Here is an 18,691-nt window from a genome sequence, read left to right as displayed (position 1 = left end):
TGGCTGCATAGAGCCGATGGGGTGGAGGCAGGTGGCTATAAAAAGCCGGGGGAGTGGTGGTGGGAGAGCTTTAGTGGTGGTGTCAAGGTTCAGAGAACAGATGAGATGGAGCCACGTGCACAGCCAGATGCATGGCTCTGGAGACCTGTGGGGTGGGGCCAGCCAGAGGGTCCAGAGTGTTGAAGGCTGAAGGTGGGGCCAAGTGAAGAGCTGAGGGGTCAGGCTAGGGGATAAAAAAAAGAACATGTATGAATTGCTGCTACAAACTCTATCAAAACTTTGCATATAAAGTAGTAAATTTGTAAAAGTGAGACATAAAGGACATGTTGAATATGTGAATAATGTCACATGAGAAGTGTCCAGTACAATATTAAGGATTTTTAATTGATAAAATTACAATTTCAATATTGCGTTAAATGACTGCCTTGAAGGAACTGTGTATAAAAAAAACCTCCTCCTTTTTGTTTGCTTATGCTTTGTTGCAAACTGAATGTTGCTGATTTGTTCCACGTCCATGGCCTAGTTTGTATTGATCACAGTGATATTTGTTAGTTTTCTGATCACACTTAGGAAGCAGGCACAGGCATGTTTGGACTTGTCACCAGGTTTATGGAAGATATGTGGATAGCAGGCAAGGAAACTGTAACAGTGCTATTGATTGAAATCGAACACAAGTGATTTGTCAGCTTGCGACACCTCTGGGAGAACGGTTCGAAGAGGTAATAACTCACCCTCAGCTCAGGTACATGCTAAAGCAGAGGCTAAATTAATCATAGCCAGGTTTCAATCTCCACAAGCATAAATTTGGTAAATATAAAAATACACACTCTACATTGCTTTCATATACGAATGAAAAAGTGGGAAAAGGTGGAATTTGATGTATGCAATCACTGATACGATCAGGCTTTCTGTAAGGAGTTTTATTATTTTTTAAAAATGATTTATTTGACATTACTGTAATGAAAGGAATCTCCAGTGACCATAACAGGATACTCTTCCGGACAGCAGAAGCTGTGTGTTTTTTTTTCTTATTAACTTCAGGAGAGAGAAAAAGAGAGGCTGGTGAGGGAAAAACTGTTTATAGATCCTATAATATAAATCATAACTGGCACTAACTTGTTTTGTGGACATTTATCAGCAATAAATGTGACTATAAATAGACAAAAACTATGATATGTTTTTAATAAAACAAAAATAGGGGGAAAATTGACTTTAGAGTGGCACCAGTATGTGTACTTCATTTCAGGCCACAACACACCACCATGTCATTGATTATTTTCCTATGACAGCAAACCCACAAGTTTATTGCTTACATATTGGTCTGCACTTATATAGCGCTTTTATCCAAAGCGCTTTACGCCATGTCTCATTCACCCATTCACACACACACTCACACACCAATGGTAGCAGAGCTGGCATGCAAGGCGCTAACTTGCCATCGGGAGCAACTTGGGGTTCAGTGTCTTGCCCAAGGACAAGTCGGTATGTGGAGTCATGTGGACCGGGAATCGAACCACCAACCCTACAATTAGTGGACAACCCGCTCTGCCACCTGAGCCATAGCCGTTTATTAAAGCATATTAACAATAAACAGCCAACATGTATACCAAAATGTTGACTCAAGCATTTTCACAAACACAAATTGCCACAGAGTACACCCCTAAGTGAAAATGTCCAGATTGGGCCCAAAGTGTCAATATTTTGTGTGACTACCATTATTTTCCAGCACTGCCTTAACCCTCTTGGGCATGGAGTTCATCAGAGCTTCACAGGTTCCACTGGTGTCCTCTTCCACTCCTCCATGACGACATCACGGAGCTGGTGGATGTTAGAGACCTTGTGCTCCACCTTCTGTTTGAGGATGCCCCACAGATGCTCAATAGGGTTTAGGTCCATCACCTTGACCCTCAGCTTCTTTAGCAAGGTAGTGGTCGTCTTGGAGGTGTGTTTGGGGTCGTTATCATGCTGGAATAAGGGAGGGGATCATGTTCTGCTGCAGTATGTCACAGTACATGTTGGCATTCATGGTTCCCTCAATGAACTGTAGCTCTCCAGTGCCGGCAGCACTCATGCAGCCCCAGACCATGACACTCCCACCACCATGCTTGACTGTAGGCAAGACACACTTGTCTTTATACTCCTCACCTGGTTGCCACCACACACGCTTGACACCATCTGAACCAAATAAGTTTATCTTGGTCTCATCAGACCACAGGACATGGTTCCAGTAATTCATGTCCTTAGTCTGCTTGTCTTCAGCAAACTGTTTGCGGGCTTTCTTGTGCATCATCTTTAGAAGAGGCTTCCTTCTGGGACAACAGCCATGCAGACCAATTTGATGCAGTGTGCGGCGTATGGTCTGAGCACTGACAGGCTGACCCCCCACCCCTTCAACCTCTGCAGCAATGCTGGCAGCACTCATACGACTATTTCCCAAAGACAACCTCTGGATATGACGCTGAGCACGTGCACTCAGCTTCTTTGGTCGACCATGGCGAGGCCTGTTCTGAGTGGAACCTGTCCTGTTAAACCACTGTATGGTCTTGGCCACCGTGCTGCAGCTCAGTGTCAGGGTCTTGGCAATCTTCTTATAGCTTAGGCCATCTTTATGTAGAGCAACAATTGTTTTTTTCAGATCCTCAGAGAGTTATTTGCCATGAAGTGCCATGTTGAACTTCCAGTGACCAGTATGAGGGAGCGTGAGAGCGATGACACCAAATTTAACACACCTGCTCCCCATTCACACCTGAGACCTTGTAACACTAACAAGTCACATGACACGGGGAGGGAAAATGGCTAATTGGGCCCAATTTGGACATTTTCACTTAGGGGTGTACTCACTTTTGTTGCCAGCGGTTTAGACATTAATGGCTGTGTGTTGAGTTATTTTGAGGGGACAGCAAAGTTTACGCACCTGTTACACAAGCTGTACACTCACTACTTTACATTGTAGCAAAGTGTCATTTCTTCAGTGTTGTCACATGAAAAGATATAATCAAATATTTACAAAAATGTGAGGGGTGTACTCACTTTTGTGAGATACTGTATGTTTAAATAATAGTCATGAGGTTTAGGACTAGGCAGAGGTGTGCTTGAGCAGAAGCTTAACAACTTAAAAGACAGACAGTGCATTAAAAGTATTCTCCAGAGCACTACCTTTAGTTCCAGCATCTTTCTCAAGTGAACTCCTGTCATAATTTTTCACTTGTGCTGTCATGGTGAATCATGTCTCTCTTTCCCTTCATTTCATCTGGTCTCCACTGTAGCTGCAGCTTGAAGGATGTTCTCCTCAGTGAAGGCCTTTGAGGGGCAGCAGTATTTGGTGCTGAAGAAGCAGTGTCTGCAAAGCGGGACCCTGTTCGAGGATCCGTTGTTCCCCACTGTGGATGACTCGCTGTTCTATCAGGGGAACGTCATTGGCCGTGTGCACTGGAAAAGACCTGGGGTGAGTCGCTGGCATGAGTTTCTTACATCTACTGTACATACAGGATTTCCATGAGAGAAACGGATATCCAACTCACAGAGTCGCTGATTTTGAAGCATGCTGTGTTGCTTAAACTCTCATTTAGTGTACACAGTTGGTGAGCTGTGTTCAATTTATCCTCGTCACATGGTGTCTTCCCCAAGGACAGAGGGCTTTGAAAGAGTGCGTGAGAAATGATGATCTGTTATATGAAGCATTTGATGCATTTGATTCACTTTTGTACACTTTTAAGCTCATGGTATATATTCCATTACTCATCTAATCAAAATGTTTGACCTTTTGTTGAGTGTCAGAGGAGGCGGGGCTTGTGAAAGGCCCTCATTAAGCATCTGCGTTTTTTTATGCTCGGCTGGGAGTAAATCTTTGTGCTTGATATTAATGTATTTTCTGAATGTTTCTGAATGATCTCTTTAGTGTTTTTATGGCTGCTTCAGCAGGTACTTTCTGGTCCTGTGTTGAAACTAATACTAGTAATTACCATACTAGAAGGGTGTCTTGCTGTTTTCTTTGCAAAAATCTGGGATTATACCTGGTCTGATGTACTTTCTAAGATAATAATAACTTTATTAGAATCTTTGCTACCTGGTGAGGGTAAATCAATTTTGACTATGATTTCAAAATCCTCTCAGATTTCATGATAACTCATGTTACTTAGCTAGTCTTAGCAGTCAGGGTTACAACCATGTATTAACATGACTAAAAATCCACTCAGAAATCCTGTCAAGTTAGCTTGTTTTTCAGTTAGTTAGGATAACAGGAAATATTACAAACATTTTTTAATAGGACTAAAACTCCTCTCAGAAATCCTGTTGACTCATGTTAGCTAGTTAGTGTTAGCAGTAAATATTACAAACATTTATTAACATGACTAAGAATCCTCTCAGAAATCCTGTTAAGTTAGCTGGTTAGGCAGCTAGTAAGTGTTAGCAGTAAATATTACAAACATGTATTTACATGACTAAAAATAATCTCAGAAATCCTCTTAAGTTAGTTTCCCTGCTGAAAGAAACAATAGAAACCCTCGTAGAATTTGTAATGGCTTTTAATGGTTATAATCGGAGTTGTATTGTTTTTTATGGAAACTGTAATGGGCCCTGAGAGTCTCTACTAGTAATTTGTTACCTTCTATTGGTGGCATGTTATGTCTAGTGGATACCATTAAGGACTGTTAATGGTAATGGTTGTAATGGTTAGCTGATGGTTTGTAATAGTATTTGTAGTGTAAACCATTAGAATTTCTGTGATTTTTTTCTATTATTTTTTTTTTCAGCAGGGTGGTTAGGCAGCAAGTTAGGATTAGCAGGAAATATTACAACCATGTATTAACATGACTAAAAATCCACTCAGAAATCATGTCATGTTAGCTTCTTAGGCAGCTAGTTAGGATTAGGTATAAATATTACAAATATTTATTAACATGACTAAAAATCCTCTCAGAAATTCCGTTTACTCATGTTAGCTAGCTAGCAGGTTAGCAGTAAATATTGCAAACATTTATTAACATGAGTACAAAATCCTCTCAGAAATTGTCAAGTTGTTAGCTACCAAGCCCTCCCCGGATTTTATTCCTCTGAAGAGTTTTGTTTTGAAGTATTAAAGAGAACCAGTGAGAACTAAAATGTTCAATGGCACAGCTATAATTTTCTGTATGAATGAGATAATGTGCTTACTTTACAAAGGTTAGCCACGCTTGTTGTGTCATCGATCCTCTTGCGGTATTATGACCTGCAAGCAAAGCGACAAGTCTGAATAATACATTAGCAGCCTATAAAGAATGCACATGTACACACATTAATGACTCTGCAGCTAAAAGAGAAGGAACTGTAAATGCAGATCGTTCTCCTCAGCCTACAATGCCCAGGGGCAGACAAAGTGTCAGAACTATCCAAGTCAATCATCCCTCAAGCTTACTCCGTCTGCAGCTCTTCTGTCCTGGAACACTGCCTGCTCTGGAATCTCTCTCACAACACACACACATACACACACATACACACACACACGGGGACCCAGAGGAGTGTTCTTCTGCAGCCCCATTATTATTTATCACTGCTAAAATGTAGCCTGACAGCATGGCTGCTTTTCTCGCCTATGAACAATTCCGAATGATCATGAATAGGACTCTCTCAAATCCTCTCAGGTTTTAGTTTTAGCTAGCTAAATTCAAGATAGCTAGCATACGCAGGATTACAATATTACAAACATTTATTAAACAGACTGAAAAAAAAATCCTGTCAGAAAATATGTCAAGTAAGCTTGTGTTCAGCTAGCAAGGATTAGCAGGAAATATAACAAACATTTATTTAAAAAAAAATAGAAAATCCTCTCAGAAAGTCTGTTGTCTCATTTCAGCTACAGTAGATAGCATTCTAGGTAAATATTACTAATGTTTGTTAAAATGTAACTCACATACACACACACACACACACACACACACACACAGGACCCAGAGGAGTGTTCTGTTCCAGAGCTCCCAAACTGCTGCTTCTGCAGACCCATTATTATTTATAACCGCTAAAATGGACCCTGACAGCATGACTGCTTTTCTTAGCTCCGCAGTACAATTCTACTACATCTGAACCCTCCTCAAAGAACAACGAACTACAAAGAACGTAAGAGGAATCAGTAAAAAATAAAAGTGCTACATCTTGTAATGCTATAAGAAGTAATTTTCTTATGTGTGAAGTCAGCAGGCTCGTATTTTCTTTGAACGTTTTTTTTTAAAGTTTTCTAGAAGTGAGAAAAGCACAACCAAAAGTTGCAAGTAAAAACCACACAGAATGGTATGAAGAAACGAGGCTGGACCTCATTTCTTTCCAGCCCAAACTGTAGATTCATACAGCCTATCAGTGACAGTCATGCCAGGTGAATACATAGAGTGAAAGATTTTGTGTGCACTGAAGTTAATTCTGCTTCTTCTACAACTCTGTAGTACGTCATCAGCTTCATGTGATGAAGACACACAGCCTTCAATAAGAGTGTATTTTAATAAGAGTGTCCTTCAATAAGAGTGTGCCTAGGTAGAATGGTTTTATGCATATGAAGAGATCCCATGATATAATACTATCGTAACACCAACTTACTGATCTGCAGTAGAATGTTTTTGCATTCCCATTTGATATCATGACCCTACTGTGACTGACAGGATCTACCTGCAGAAGTTGTCTATTTGAGGGTAGGCCTGTCACCATAGCCACTTTTGTTGGATGATGTAATATTAGGTTTATGTTATGTTAATTAACCCACTAGTAAAGCGTTTCAGTTTACAGGTGTTCATTCACTGTTCAATCCCTGACATTATTGACTACGACTGGATTATTTCTAGACTTTTCTTCTTCAAAAAACATTGTTAGTACATTGTTAATATCTTGCATGTCATTTTTTTCAGCAATATGTTTTAATTAAAGTCGGTGCTAGTGCTTGCTATTTTTAATCTTAAATTCGAAGAGGAAAAGCAGAAAATTTTGGTGACATTCATTCAGGTCAGCACAAATGTCCATATATGGTACGGTAATTGTCACGACAGGCCTAACTTTATAGATTACACATTTTTGGGCTTCTTTGCAGACAGTGCCGCTTTACAAAATTCTTATGGGCATTTATTTCATTAATAAATGCTAACTATTCAAATATTAAACACTTTAGTCTAATACTGTATGTACACTTACATTTACGCCATTTGGCAGATGCCCTTATGCAGAGCGACTGACATTTCTCTCATTTATACAACTGAGCATTTGAGGGTTAAGGGCCATACTCAAGGGCCCAGCAGTGGCAGCTTTGCCGATCAGTAGTCCAACATCTTAACCACTGAGCTACCGTATATACTGAACAGAAAGTGGAAATTGTCTGTTAATGTCAACCTGTCAGAAACGACTTTTTTTGAGATGGACAGGAAGAATATGGAGGTTCATGAATGTTCATCGATTCAATTGTGTCTAATGTAAGTCATTTAGATTATTATGCTTACTAAGAAACATCTAAAGCGCATGACTTTGAGTTCATACATGGGTTTAAAGACACACAAGTCAGACAGTACGTTTATGTGGACAACAATAATCCGATATTAACCCGGTTAAGACAATACTCTGATTGAGAAACTACCATGTAAACAGCGATTATTGATTACCTTAATCCGACTAAACTCATACTCGTAAACACGAATCTTATTAAGACGTGTGGAGTATTCCTATTTTAGTCGCATTATTGACGTGCATTACAGACATTTACATATCTTAATCACACTATTAACATCGTGTGGGAGTTTTCACCGCATTTTGCGACAGGACACGTACACACATGGCAGTGCTCAACCGTTTGACTGCAAACAAGAGAGCACGGCTGCGTCCCAAACCGCGGACTTACCTACTATATAGTAGGCAAAATACATGTAAATATGATAAGTATGCGGTTTCGGACGCAGCCCACGGCTTCAAGCAGTCGTCTATTTGCACGTATAGCATGACAAATAATTAACTGCACTTGAAGCTTTCGTAAAATTAAAAATAAAAACACCCAAAACTGTACACGGTACCATAATGAAGACGAACTGTTTGTTGATGCATGAAATTCTGGAGGGAACGTCGGACGGCGTGACATGGGGACGTAATGACGTGTGACGTTAATCGATCTGTGTTCTATAACATGTAAAACCTGATCATGAAAGTAATATTCTATAAACAACTCATGTAAACACCTTAATCATAATATTGTCTTATTCAGAATAAGGTCAATAATTAGACTATTGCTGTCCGTGTAAACGTAGTCATAGAGATTGAGCAATAATGACAGACATGATTACTTGCTTTAATGATGACGAGCTGTTCATTGTTTGTGCCCTTTTGAGTTACTTTTCTTCTTTTGTTCCTCTGTGACGTAGTAAAGTGAAGTGGGGTCAGTGTTAGGCCCTTGAATTATGAAGTGTCCACAAATCATGCTTAGCGCTGTTAGCACCCGAACTAATCTCACCAGTTCTCATTTGTCTTTGTCAGTCAGTCAGTCTCGCTCTCTCGCTCTCTCGCTCTCTCTCAGTTGAATGGAGCAGTACATGACAGGCAAAAACAATGAAGGGCTGAAAACTTTTTTTTAAATCTGTTGTCTTTCCATCCACGCATCCAATGCGTATGCTCAGCATGTCATATTCTATCATTTTCATGTTTCACTCAGGGAAACTTTTGGGAACAGTACTGTGTGTTCATATAAAATGGGGTTTACCTGTGTCAGTATAGACTAGGTTTTCTTTGTTTTGTTTGTTTGTTTTTTTTCATCATGTAATCTACAGCTTCTGTCATCATCCTCCTTTCTGTAAGAAAACAAATAGTGCAGTCAACATGTTAGGAATAAAACACTTGGGGCATGCTGTTACAGGAAAATAATCAACAACAGCATGATGTGATGCAGTCTGATGAGTTAGTGTTACCACCCTGAAGTTTATTCTCCAATAACAGCATGCCCCAAAGTGTTTTATTCCTCCTTTAACAAAATAAATTATGCATGTAAACTTCTTTATCATCTATTGTTAACTAAAACTGTTGAGCTGCAGCAGTGTGTGATGGTTTCTGTAAAAAATAAATAAATAATAAAAACAAAAACAAAAAAAACAGTATACAGTAGGGGAAATAAGTATGGAACAATGAGGTAATTCTCATAAATTTTTCACTACTTTTTTCCTGTGTCATTCCACTTTATTACACATAACTTCATTTATGGACTTTAATGTTTGGATTTCTTGAGTTAATATCAAAGTCTGGTGAAAATTTCATGCGAATAACCTCATTGGAAATATATTTACTGAAATAAAGTGATCTCATTACCACACATATTCACTAAGTCATGGCTACTTATAGTTCAAAATTTCCACGCAAACAATAGAAGAAACTATTAATGTTTTTTTAACTCATTATCCATCCATCCATTTTTCATATTGCTTATCCTACACAGGGTCACCGGGAAGCCTGGAGCCTATCCCAGGGAACTCTTCCACAATTCATGGGACACCCTGGACAGGGTGCCAACCCATCACAGAGCACAGTCACACACACATTGAAACTCTACAGACAATTTGGAAATGCCAATCAGAGTATCCCTACTACCCTACTATACAGTAGGCAAAAAGCCATATGCCAAAGGAGTAGTATGTCCAAATTCTCAGTATTCATATTCAACAGCAGGCAAGAAATCCCCGGATGACATACTGCTTCCGCCGAGATTCCACAGTAGAGACTCAATGGACACTGTGCTATCCCATAAAGCAACAGGAAGAGATTTCAGAATCAAAAATGGTGGAAGGAAGTGCATCGGCTCTTTTTAAGTTGTAGGTCACATGACAATTCCAACATGGTAGATGTAGTATGTCCGGATTGTATTCATGGTATACACTTCTAATGATCAGTACATACAGTATCAACAGCCAAGCAGTAGATACTGTCGTAGAATGTGGTTTCGAATGCAGCCCATGTCTTTCGGGAGGAAACTGGAGTACCCGGAGGAAACCCCCAGAAACATGGGGAGAACATGCAAACTCTGCACTCACGGGGCGGATGTGTGAGGCAAACGTGCTAAGCATTAAGCCACCGTGCCACCGCCATTCTCATTATAACTCCCTTTTCATAGAGAAACTATAACATATAGAAAAGGGAGCTTGCTTCTGGAGAAATAGTGTCAAACCTAGTAACGGCAAAATGTAATACAAAACAATATCCCAATATTTAAAAAATGTCTTCATTTTCCCCCCGCATTTTAATGAAGGGTGCCAATATTTCCGAAATGCAGAATTATGTATTCTAAACATAATTACGTAGCGCTTGCTTTTGTCTGGGCTTGTGTCTCACTATTTTATTCATGTTGCCAGTTGCTTACAGTTATGAGGGGCGAAAAAATCTAGATAGGCAAAAAGGATTGCTGCGTTCCTTCCTAAATCTCATCACAGCAGGCCCAGAACTTATAACAAGCTTTTTTCTCTCCCGCAGCAAAGAAAACAGCGAGACGAGCATCTTGACTAATCACCGTTTTACAGCTAAGCACAACCAAGAGCAATTTCAGCAGTTCAGCAGAAATGTAACAGTAAGAGATGCTAAGCAGCCTGTCACTAAGCAAAATTGATAGTTGCTATGCATGTATAATATCAAAGCGCAACAATCCCATCAGACTACGTGTAGATTCAGATGAACATCCTGCATTTTATCCCTTTAATCAGGCAAACAGAAGGACTGAGGCTGATGTCAGCATTCTACCGTCGTGTCGTCTTACACTGTGCTCAGGAGAATAACGTCTGCACGCACATAAAAATCTGTCCCCTCCACCCATTTCGAGCAATAGATGAGAGAGGCATGACATAAGGGTCATTTCTCCTGCAGCCCTGCCAGCTAGATCCATTGAAGTCCGGGTTAAAATGGGACTTCGATTGGTTTGGCTTTCTGTCTCAGCCCTCAGAAAATGGCCTAGCAACAGCTCAAGGAGCACAGGAGTACATCATCGAATAGAATTCAGCAAAAATGTTCTGGAACTGTGTGAGTGTGTGAGTCTGGCTCATGTTGAGCAGGAGACATTGTTATACAGAATCTACAAGATTAAACAGAACGCTTTAGAACTGTGATTAAAAATATGTGTGTTTATGGTAGAGTTTGGATAGACTGGTAGACTAATCCATTCACTAGTCAGTTCTGGGAAAAAGTAAGCAGGATAAATGTACTTGTTATTCTGAAACAGTATTTCCAACTAGATAAAGCCAATTCTGCACTCAAACTGCATTATGCAAGACTACACTGGGAAATGCTTTTTCCTTTTTCTTTATTGGACTGTGAACACTTTTATAGCACTTTGTATGAAATGTAGAGCTGATGCACAAGGCAGTTCTTTAATCCCGGTTCCTCCCACTGCTGAATGAATTCCCCCAGGTTGTGTCTGTTGTCTTTTAAAGCTAAATAAAATTGAAATAAAATCCTTGTACTGTAGCATAGTGGATTCCTTCGGTCACATGGGTTGCATGTCACTATCCAGTCTTAGCCAGCTTAGTAAGAGGCTGATCCAGACCCGTGGATGAACTCCCAGGTCATCATCAGCCTGGAAAAACCACCCAGACACTGCTGCATCCTCCATCCAGGGAAACCTGAGTTACATTAGCTTCTACGCTGCATGGTCTCAGTTTGAAAATCAGTGATATCAACTGAGGTGCCAGTGCATCCAAGATAGTCCATTTTAAGATTTGTGGCATTGATACACAGATTTTTTTTTCACATTTCCATCCCTCCATTTTATGTACTGCCTGGAGCCTATCCCAGGGGACTCAGGGCCCAAGGCAGGGGACAACCCATCAAAGGACACAATCACACATACTGGTGCATCTCAAAAAATTAGAATATCAAGGAAAAGTTTTTTTTTTTTTTTTTTTGTAATTTAATTTAAAAAGTGGAACTTTCTTTTTTCTAGATCCATTACACATAAAGCTTTTTTTGTTTGTTTGTTTTAATCTTGATGATTACAACTTACATCTCATGGAAATCAAAATTCCAGTATCTCAAAATATTAGAGTAAATATATAAAAGTTCCACTTTTTGAATTAAAATACAGAAAAAAACTAACTTTTCCACGATGTTAAAATTTTTTGAGATGCACCTATACATTCACACACCCATTCACACACTCCAGACAATGTGGAAATGCCAATCAGCAAACAACACATGTCTTTGAACTTGGGGAGGAAAAAAGAATACCTGGAGGAAACCCCCGAAGCATGGGGAGAACATTAACAGTAAACACCGTAGTTGTAAATGAAATTTTAGCCTGTATATTGGTGTTAATTGAAGTGCGGTGTGATGCATTATTTGTGTTTAATCAGCATTTGACTGCACTAATAAAATAGCTGAAACATAGTGATGTCCTATGGAAAAGAAAACTAGTTGACTACTTTTTTAAAACTCTGGTAGACTACTAAAAATAAATAGTCATGCAATCCCTAGTTCATGGAGGCAGATGTTCCACTATCCTATTGGCCCTGAATCTAAATAGACAGAATACAAAGATAGTGACTTTCTTCTCGAGGAAGAAATTAACCATTTTACTCTAAGTTTATGACAAGATGCACTATATGTCCAAAAACATGTGGACACCTACTCATCAAAGTCATATATGCATGTTGAACATCCCTTTCCAGAGTCTGTAACCCTTTTGCTGCTATAACAGCCTCCGCTCTTCTGGGAAGGCTTTATTCTGGATTTTTGCTCGCTCAGCCACAAGAGCATTAGTGAAGACCAGTATTGATGTCAGATGAGGAGGCCTGATATGCAGCCGGCGCTCCAATTCATTCTAAAGGTGTTTAATGGGGTTGAGGTCAGAGCTCTGTGCAGGCCACTCCTACAGTATCATGGTTCTTCCACACCAACCATGACAAACCATATTGTTATGGACCTCGCTTTGTGTACAGGGGCTGTATCAGGGGCTGCTTTAGTGCAAGCAGTCTTCCAGGAACATAAGCTTACCTTTGAAAGAAATCGCTAACTGGCTAACTTGAAACAAACTCAACAAAACAGAGATGAGCACACGTACACTGTGCACAGATAGCATTTTATCATGTTTAAATGGCGTAATAAAAAGAAATGTAGCCAAATATATTTCACAAAATGAATCAGCGATTATTTCCCCACTGATGTTAGTGTGATGAGAGATCAATCAAGTGAATAGACAACGATAAGGCTAGTGTTTAAATGACACGAGTGAGTTTTTACCTCAGATAATGAGACAAATCAATGTGGATGTTTCTGATCATCAAAGTTATCAAACGAACATTTCCTATTGTAAACTTAACATTCCAGTTTGTCAGTTTATTTTCCCATGAGTAGATTTGGTTATAAATGTAGAGGTAGGCTTTCAGTCAAATTGAAATGAATTTTCTCTCTTTTTAATTGAACAGTAACCAGACTTAAATGCTGCTTCATACTTTACTTGTGGTTGAGATATTGTACATGCAGAAGAGAAACATATTTCAGTCGAGGAAAGTCTGTAGTTCTGTAGAACTGTATATAATAGAAAATGTTAGAATTTCATCATGTGATGAGTTTTTAGAAGTCGCCACTCAAACCTCCACCTGTTAACAAACCACTAGTTACATCTGTGCAGTTCTAAATCTCCGCCCCTTACTGCATTTTGTTTTTACATTCGGCAAACAAAACATCCGAGGATGATGTCAGGGTTCTGCGGCAGAATTGTCTTTTACAGCGTGGTTATGAGAACGACACACACCCACAAAAATAACAATTCATATCCTGGCTTTTATGATGAATCAGACCACATCTCTGCATTACTTTCTCTCTCTTAATCTCTCTCACTCTCGTTCCGTTTCCAACTCTCCTCGAATAGTGTCTGAAACACAAGTGCACTATTGATCATTAATTCAATGTAGAAGCCGTAAAGTGCTCAGATGGGTTTTTATTACATTTTGGCTAAGTCCATCAGACATGAAGAGTACGAATGAGTGTCAGAAAGGAAAAAGAAATGTCTCAAGTTTAGTTCATTTATTAAGCCCGGTCACTGAAAACAACTGTTTCTGAAGCACCAAACATTGTGATATCTACTGTGTTAAACACCTTTGTGTCAGGAACTCCACGTCAGAGCTATTATCTAAACCTGTCTAAAATTAGGGATAGAAAACTGCTATACATGTTTTAATATTTATTCAGCAAACTCTACATATGGTATAAGGACTCCATGTTTGTTTTTGTGGTGCACAGTGCATAAGTAGTTAGCACGTTTGCTTCACACTTCCAGGGTTGGGGGTTCGAATCAGGGGTTTTCTCCGGGTACTCCGGTTCCCTCCTCCAGTCCAAAGACATGCATTGGAGGCTGATTGGTATTTCCAAATTATCCATAGTGTGTGATTGTGTGTGCGACTGTGCCCTTTGATGGGTTGGGTTGCTTTTTTTTTAAATAAAATGTTTTATTGTATTTTATTTTACGTTCTTAACTTTATTTTGCTTTAGCCTACTTTTTTATTTTTATTTTATTTTTCCCTTCTTCCTAGGCCTTTGGGTGGTCATGTGGGCTTGATGAGTGGGTTGATTGAGGGTGGGCAAGGATGAGATTTGTGAGTGGGCTGAGGATGGGCAGGCTTGTGTTTCTTTTCAATTCTGCAATTTGTCAAAGTGTTCAAGAAAATATCCTGCGCTAGCGGCAGAGCTATTTAAAAACAGCCGCTGCTCATCGGAGTCCAAGTCAAATGTGGGCTGGCAGCTGAGAAAAAATGCCTAGTAAAAAGCAACCTTAAGGTAAATAGCTTAATAAAAAGATGTCAGTTCTTTTAATCAGCATCATAAATCATCATAAGTATTTTTGTAATATTTTGTGTGTTTAAGGGTTACAATATTTTCATTCGAGTACGACTGCCTTAAACGAACCCCATCAAAACAACATCGTTGTGAGAAGACGCCATTATTCTGCAGTCACATCCACACAGGATGGAATATCAGTCATGCTGTGTGAATGTAAATATAAACGTGAATGTGTGAGTGTAAAATAGGAAGGCCCCACACAGAAAGACTCAGCTGGTGAGCGGAAGAAAATAAAGGTGTGGGTTTTCCCATGACATCATCACACTTCCTCTTCACACATTACAGGAGTACGATGAAAAATGAAATCTGTCTGTTGCCCGATATGAGACACACATCGTGGGGCCGCTATGTACGGCATACCAGCTGAGATCTGGGAAGCGGTTCAAATAGAGGAGTGTGTGTGTGTGTGTGTGTGTGTGTGTGTGTGTGTGTGTGTGTGTGTGTGTGTGTGTGTGTGTGTGTTTTGCCGTGTAATATAAGACTTGTCGATTCATTCCGTTGCAAAGGTCCAGTGTTCAGAGTCGACCTTAAAAGCTTAATTTTCCTCCTGTGCTCATTTGCAGAGCCTCCTGGGAGTGAGTAGTGAGGGTAAATGAGCTGTAGTCTCTCTCACACACACACACACACACACACACACACACAAGCACGCACAAGCACGCACACACACACACACTCTGCACTTTGCCTGCTGCTTCTCTCAGCTCCATCTCTCTTAATGTCTCTGTCCCAGCCCTCCTGCCCTGAGTGTGTCCCTGTACTGTTGACATGGGTAGTAAAGAACTACACTGTTCACTTTGCAATATGTCCAGAGTCCTGTCATTTATTCACACTCACTGGGTCATCCACAGTCACAGTGCTTAAGGGATTAATTAAAGGATTAGTTTTCTTAATTAAAGGACTTTGAAAATTAAATGTGCACAATTCGTCTGAAATATAATCATTCAGAATCAGAATCATTTTATTTGCTGTTTTAGGAATAATCTTGATGTTTGGTCACAACACAATACATTGAATACATACAGTGACATCCACTAATATTGGCACCCTTGGTAAATATGAGCAAAGAAGACTGAAAAATTGTCATTATTATTTAACCTTTTGATCTTTTGTTCAAGAAATTCACAAAAATACTCTGCGCTCATGGATATCAAACAATTGCAAACACAACACAGGTTTATAAAAAAAAATCTGAAATATCTTAAATATAGGTGTGCAACAATTATTGGCACACCTATGAGTTCATATGAGAAAATATATTTGAAGTATATTCTCATTGATATTTTATTTATTATGATATTTAAGTACACCTGGGTTACTAAAAACAGGAAATTGTTCAACCATGACGTCCTGTTTCACAGAGGTATAAATATGAGGTAACACATATTCCAAATTCCCTTAGTCATTCATAACAATGGGTTAGACCAAGGAATATAGCTGTGATGTGCAGCAAAAGCATTGAAAATGCTCATTTCCACCAGGGTAATAATTAGGAAGTTCCAGTCAACTGGAAATGTTATGAATCAACCTGGTATTGAACGTGTGTCTATATTGTCTCAACGCACTGTGAAGAGGATGGTTCGAGTGGGCAAAAAAATCTCCAAGGATCATAGCTGGAGAATTGCAGAAGTTATTTGCATCTTGGGGTCAGAAAGTCTCCAAAACTACAATCCGAAGTCACCTACATCACCACAAGTTTTTTGGAAGGGTTTCAAGAAAAAAGCCTCTACTCTCATCCAAAAACAAACTCAAGAGTCTTCAGTTTGCCAGACACTACTGGAACTTCTATGGTTCGGGTTCTAGGAAATCAAAGTAGAGCTTTTTGGCAATAAACACCAGAGGTGGTTTTGGTGCACACAGAGAGGTAGCCATATGGAAAAGTACCTCATGCCCACGGTTAAATATGGTGGTGGCTCTTTAATGTTTTGGGGCTGTTTTTCTGCCAGAGAACCTGGACATTTTGTTGGGATACATGGCATCATGGACTCAAATATCAACCGATATTAAATGAAAACCTGACTGTCTCTGCCAGAAAGCTTAAAATGGGCCGTGGTTGGATCTTCCAGCAGGACAATTATCCAAAACATACATCAAAATCAACACAAAAAGGGTTTACTGACCACAAAATCAAGGTCCTGCCATGGCCATCCCAATCCCCTGACTTGAAACCTATAGAAAACCTGTGGGGTGAACTGAAGAGGAGAGTCCACCAGCATGGACCTCAAAATTTGAAGGATCTGGAGAGAATCTGTATGGAGGAATGGTCTCAGATCCCTTGCCATGTATTCTCGAACCTCATCTAATGTTATCTAATCATACACACACACTACAGACAATTTGGAAATTCCAAATGTGTGAATGGGTGTGATTGTGCCCTGCGATGGGTTGGTACCCTGTCCAGGGTTGGATGGATGAAAGTTAGTTCAGAGAAATGGTTGAAATTCTTCAGTGATTCTTCAGGTAATCACGTATACACTAAGTATGGAAATGGATGGATGGATGGGTTCCAACACTGGAGCAATACAGTAAAAAATAGTTCCGGTTACTTTACACTTTTCCTAAGGTTTCGTGGTACACATACACCATCAGACACACACAACTAGACTGCTGATAAAACCAAAAATTCATCTCTCTGAAAAAAGTAGTCCCTTCTCTGTATAGAGCAATCATACAGATTTAGAGCTTCATTTACAAACACCTTTGATTGAGGAATCATGAAAGCATTCTACAAATATGCTTTGCATAAATATAAATAATTTGACAACTGCCTTTAGACTTTAGACCATTTTGAGTTTTGGGTAAACAGGATTTTGTTTTTTTGTATCAGCACAATGTTAAAATATTTGTTCCATCCATATGCCACAGGTGCTGTAGATAGAGGTATATAAAAAAAACTGGAGTAATTCTTAAATATATTAGTCTAGTAGGAGTCTCAGTCCTTCTTACTCTCTCTTTTGATAGCTATGGCTGAATCAAAACTGGTTATGTGACTAACGTAAGGAAAATGGGGTGAATGAACCGGCATAGTTTCATCAAACCTCCATGTCAGTAAAAGTCTCATGAAATCGAGTGGACAGTAGAGTCGAACCTCTAGACACAATTTATTTGTCCATTTTTGTCCTCCTCGCACTGAGAAGAGATTTATGGTCTCCATCTCAGAGGGCCATGTTATCTTCCTTTCCTTCTTTTTATTGCTTCTTTAATCCACAAGGAGCCTTCACCGCTTTCTTGTATTCACAGCTGCTGCTATTCCACAGTCTCTGTGTTCTGTTCACACATTCATGCTTTCTGACTGGTCGGTTTCTTTCTCTTTCCCTCTAAATCAGGAGCTGTGTGATGATCCTCATTTGTTCGTGGATGGCATCAGCGCTCATGACTTGCACCAAGGGCAGCTGGGAAACTGTTGGTTCGTGGCGGCGTGTTCAAGCCTGGCCTCGCGCGAGTCTCTGTGGCAGAAAGTAAGTTTGTATGTTTTGAGCAGGGCTTTTTTATTTATTTATTTATTTATTTTTTAAATGTTACAAACATTAGTGAATATTCAGTTTCACTGGGATTTTATGATGTAATTTTATCTTTATTTATGAGCTGGATTTGTACAAGGCATCTACCAATTGAAGTGTGTTTAAAATATTCAGTTTAATGCTGAATAATAAGAGATTTTGCAGTCATAACCCTCAATGTGAAAGATGTTTCAATATGATCATCATAGATGACTCAACAGTGGTACTGACAGCTGTAAGTCAAATCAGAGATAAAAAAAATTAATGAGCTGTTTTTAATGTGTTATTGTTTCTATAGTAACAGCTCATTGACAGGGACTTGTATGGGGGATAATGTACACAATCTAAGTTTGGTAATAAATAGATTTTAAAATGTTCATGGAAGGAGTCTT

The 18,691-nt window shown here is 39.4% G+C and overlaps 1 protein-coding gene across 1 annotated transcript in view; it reads left to right on the top strand.

The window, feature by feature from the left end:
- The window catches only part of capn5b (calpain 5b), a 58,609-nt gene that overhangs the window by 6,620 nt on the left and 33,298 nt on the right, over positions 1-18,691 (top strand). The window contains exons 2-3 of the mRNA XM_017493584.3: positions 3,267-3,445; positions 18,126-18,257. Coding sequence (XP_017349073.1) covers positions 3,281-3,445; positions 18,126-18,257 — 297 coding nt within the window. The 5' untranslated portion in view covers positions 3,267-3,280. The remainder of the gene's footprint in view (positions 1-3,266; positions 3,446-18,125; positions 18,258-18,691) is intronic.

The sequence above is a fragment of the Ictalurus punctatus genome, chromosome 18, assembly GCF_001660625.3.
Source record: "Ictalurus punctatus breed USDA103 chromosome 18, Coco_2.0, whole genome shotgun sequence".
NCBI classification, from domain to species: domain Eukaryota; kingdom Metazoa; phylum Chordata; class Actinopteri; order Siluriformes; family Ictaluridae; genus Ictalurus; species Ictalurus punctatus.
The sequence above is the reverse complement of the archived record's forward strand: the minus strand, read 5'-3'. Positions and strand labels throughout refer to the sequence as shown.